This window comes from Teleopsis dalmanni, chromosome 1 (assembly GCF_002237135.1).
Source record: "Teleopsis dalmanni isolate 2A chromosome 1, ASM223713v2, whole genome shotgun sequence".
Classification (NCBI taxonomy): domain Eukaryota; kingdom Metazoa; phylum Arthropoda; class Insecta; order Diptera; family Diopsidae; genus Teleopsis; species Teleopsis dalmanni.
The window spans coordinates 42,720,902-42,723,922 of NC_051846.1; the positions used below are offsets into that span (position 1 = coordinate 42,720,902).

Sequence of the window (3,021 nt, forward strand, 5' to 3'; positions counted from 1 at the left end):
TAACCCTACAGTGCACTTTTTAAACACCTGAGTCAATTCCAAAGAATGTGAGAATAAAAAAATACAACTTAAACTTAAAATTCTAGAAGTTGTCAAGAAAATGATTGTTATGATTTCTCCTTTTCAAAATGGGAAACAACAAAAGAAAAAGAAAAATAAGAAGGAAAAAAAGAAAAGAAGGAAAAGAGTACTTTTGTTTCTAACCCCGTTTTCGATTAATAAATTTGAAACAACTTCTTCAATAGAGATTCACTCTTAATGCGTTTTCGATTGGTGAATCTGGGGTCATTTTTCAATCGAAATGCTCTATTAATGCAGTTTTAGTGCAATTTTCATTTTCGATTGGTAAATCTGTATAACAGTCGAGATTAATGTATAACACTCGAGATTAATTTATAACACTCTATATATTTTGCCAGAGTAGCAAAATTTTCCTGCCGTTTTGAGTAACAAATCTGGGACAACTTTTTCAATCGAAATTCACTCTTAATGCGTTTTTGATGGGTGAATCTGGGGTAATTTTTAAATCGAAATGCACTTTTAGCGCAATTTTCATTTTCGTTTGGTGAATTTGTATAACAATCGAGTTTAATGTATAACACTCGAGATTAATTTATAACACTCTATATATTTTGCCAGAGTAGCAAAAATTTCCTGAAATAGCTGTTTTATATTATTTGACAGATAAACTGTGATTTGATTCAATATATGTATTTGTAAAAAATACAAATGTCTACTAACACTACTAAGAAAATGTTAGATTACTCGATTGAGTGTTCAAAAATTTCAGAGATCGAGAGTGAATCTAGATTGAATCCACATTTGAATCCAGTTTATGTAGATTGTTATGAATCTTATTGCAGCTGAAAGGTTCATGTGTTCAACTTATTTTATTTTTATTTTATAATTTCATTAAAAGATAAATATACTTTTTCAATGAATTAAATATTTTTTATATTTAAACAAAATGTTCATTTGGTTTATTTAGGGAACCTTGTACTAGTTTGAAAATTCCTCAGTGAAATTACATACGAGTACAAGCCATTAAATAATTGAATAAATTGAAAATTGTTTCGAAGTATTGTATCAAAACTGAAATTTAATTATTTATACAAAACTAATATAATTTTAATAACGAAAGTACATGTGCAGACGTTCGCACACCCCAGACCTGCAAGCGAGGGGAATATGCGTTGAATTTTCACCGAAATGAAAATGCAGTATTAATGTTGGAGTAACATTTTGCTTTCTACAAAAACTAATTATCCACAGTGCGACGTGATTGTTCGACGGAAGCGCACATTTGAATTATGACGATTCAACATTTCCTTAATGAGTTGCACTTTCAGTGGCAATTGCTCAATGTGCCAGAACGATGTGCGCGTTTGTGTGCTGCTTTTATTTGCGACACTTTATTGCACTGTGCAAATTTGCATTCACTTACAAACTCATGCATTTGTTGACTAAAAAATTAGCACAAACTTTGTCATATAAATGGGAATGAACGTGTATGGAAACGCTCATTTCATATTCTAGTCAGGAAGTGAGAATATTTGATGTCTGTCTGTCATGTCAATTTGTTATTAGCGGTGCCTTGGCACTTATGCACTCATCTAAATATCTATATAGGAGTACGTGCAATTTGTGTAGTATTTATTTATATATTGTCATATATGTGTACAAATTAATTATTATGGCAATTTGATCCGTAATTATGGCAAACACTTTAAAGTTCTAGTTCGGTCGCTATGGTTTGTCCATTTTAAATTGTTGGTTGATTGACATAGCAGCTTAAAGGACTTACCTGACACTAACAGCTCACTTGTGCTATTTACCAAATTGTCCATAATTGGCTGAAATGTATAAAATGTCAAAGTTTCCAAGTCATTATTTTGTACGTTGATTGACAGCAAAGCCGGCGTACCGCGTAATAATCCGTTGTCTATTTTCTTCAGGAGATTATTACGCAAGTTAAGGGTTTTTAGATTATTTAAACCATCAAGTGCACGCTCTGAAATACGCTGTAAATAAATAACAAATTAATTTAAATTGGTTTTAGGCCGTTTTAAAATTAGTTTATTTCTGTGTTTCTGAAAAAACTAAAGTGTAATTTGAATTTAATAGATATTATACATTTTTCTTTAAGTTAGAATTGTTTTGTATTAAGTTTAATACCGATTATGATGAAAAAACTATTTTCTTAATAGAAACTGTTTTTAAATGGTAACGTTTTCCGAACAGTCTATTAAGCAAATCATAGAGTAAAATTAGCATAACTTCTATTATGTTACTATTTATGAATTTATAGATAAGAAAGAATAATATAAAAATATAAAATAAACAATGTACCTACAAAAAAAGTAGTATTCATATATAATATTTAAAGAACTGTAGTTTAGTTGATCTATACAGAAAGCAAATTTGATAATGATTTTTCACAGTAAACTCACAAAACTCTAAGTAAGAAAAATTCAAGTCAAACTCGGCTGTGGGTGGTTAGTTCATCAACTCTGATTCTGAATTTTAAATTTGACAGGGTACGAGTTCAACCCTTGTTACTTGTAGTCTAAATAGTTATTTAAAATTAATTAAATATTAAAAATATTTTCAGAAAAGATTACTGATGTTGGCTATTTGACTGTACTTAAAACAGCAGAATGCCATCCAAAAATTCCATTAATTGAAAAATATGAATTTTGTTGTTGAAATTCACTACTGTTTAAAAAAATGTTTCTAAAATTATCTTGTAATTATTATGTTGAAACTGTTTGAGCCAGTGCACTTAAGCACTTTTACTCTTTCTTAACTCGTGGAATTTTCAAAACCCCTCTTTACACCTTGACTAGATTATTGTTTATCACTTTATCAGACTTAGTAATAATTGACGTCAGATCTACATACCTCCCCGGGGAGCCTGTAACCATTTTTAGATTTGATAACGCGGTGTTGGTAAGTTTGTCAGTTTTCGCAAATAATTTCAGGGCTCTATCTTTTATGTATTTTTTGATGGGATCAATCTTG

The 3,021-nt window shown here is 29.9% G+C and overlaps 1 protein-coding gene across 1 annotated transcript in view; it reads right to left on the reverse strand.

Moving 5' to 3' along the window:
* Positions 1 to 292: 292 nt before the first annotated feature.
* The window catches only part of LOC119680243 (connectin), a 13,210-nt gene continuing 10,481 nt past the window's right edge, over positions 293 to 3,021 (reverse strand). The window contains exons 2-3 of the mRNA XM_038092964.1: positions 1,805 to 2,021; positions 293 to 351 (exon numbers count right to left, since the gene is read on the reverse strand). Coding sequence (XP_037948892.1) covers positions 293 to 351; positions 1,805 to 2,021 — 276 coding nt within the window. The remainder of the gene's footprint in view (positions 352 to 1,804; positions 2,022 to 3,021) is intronic.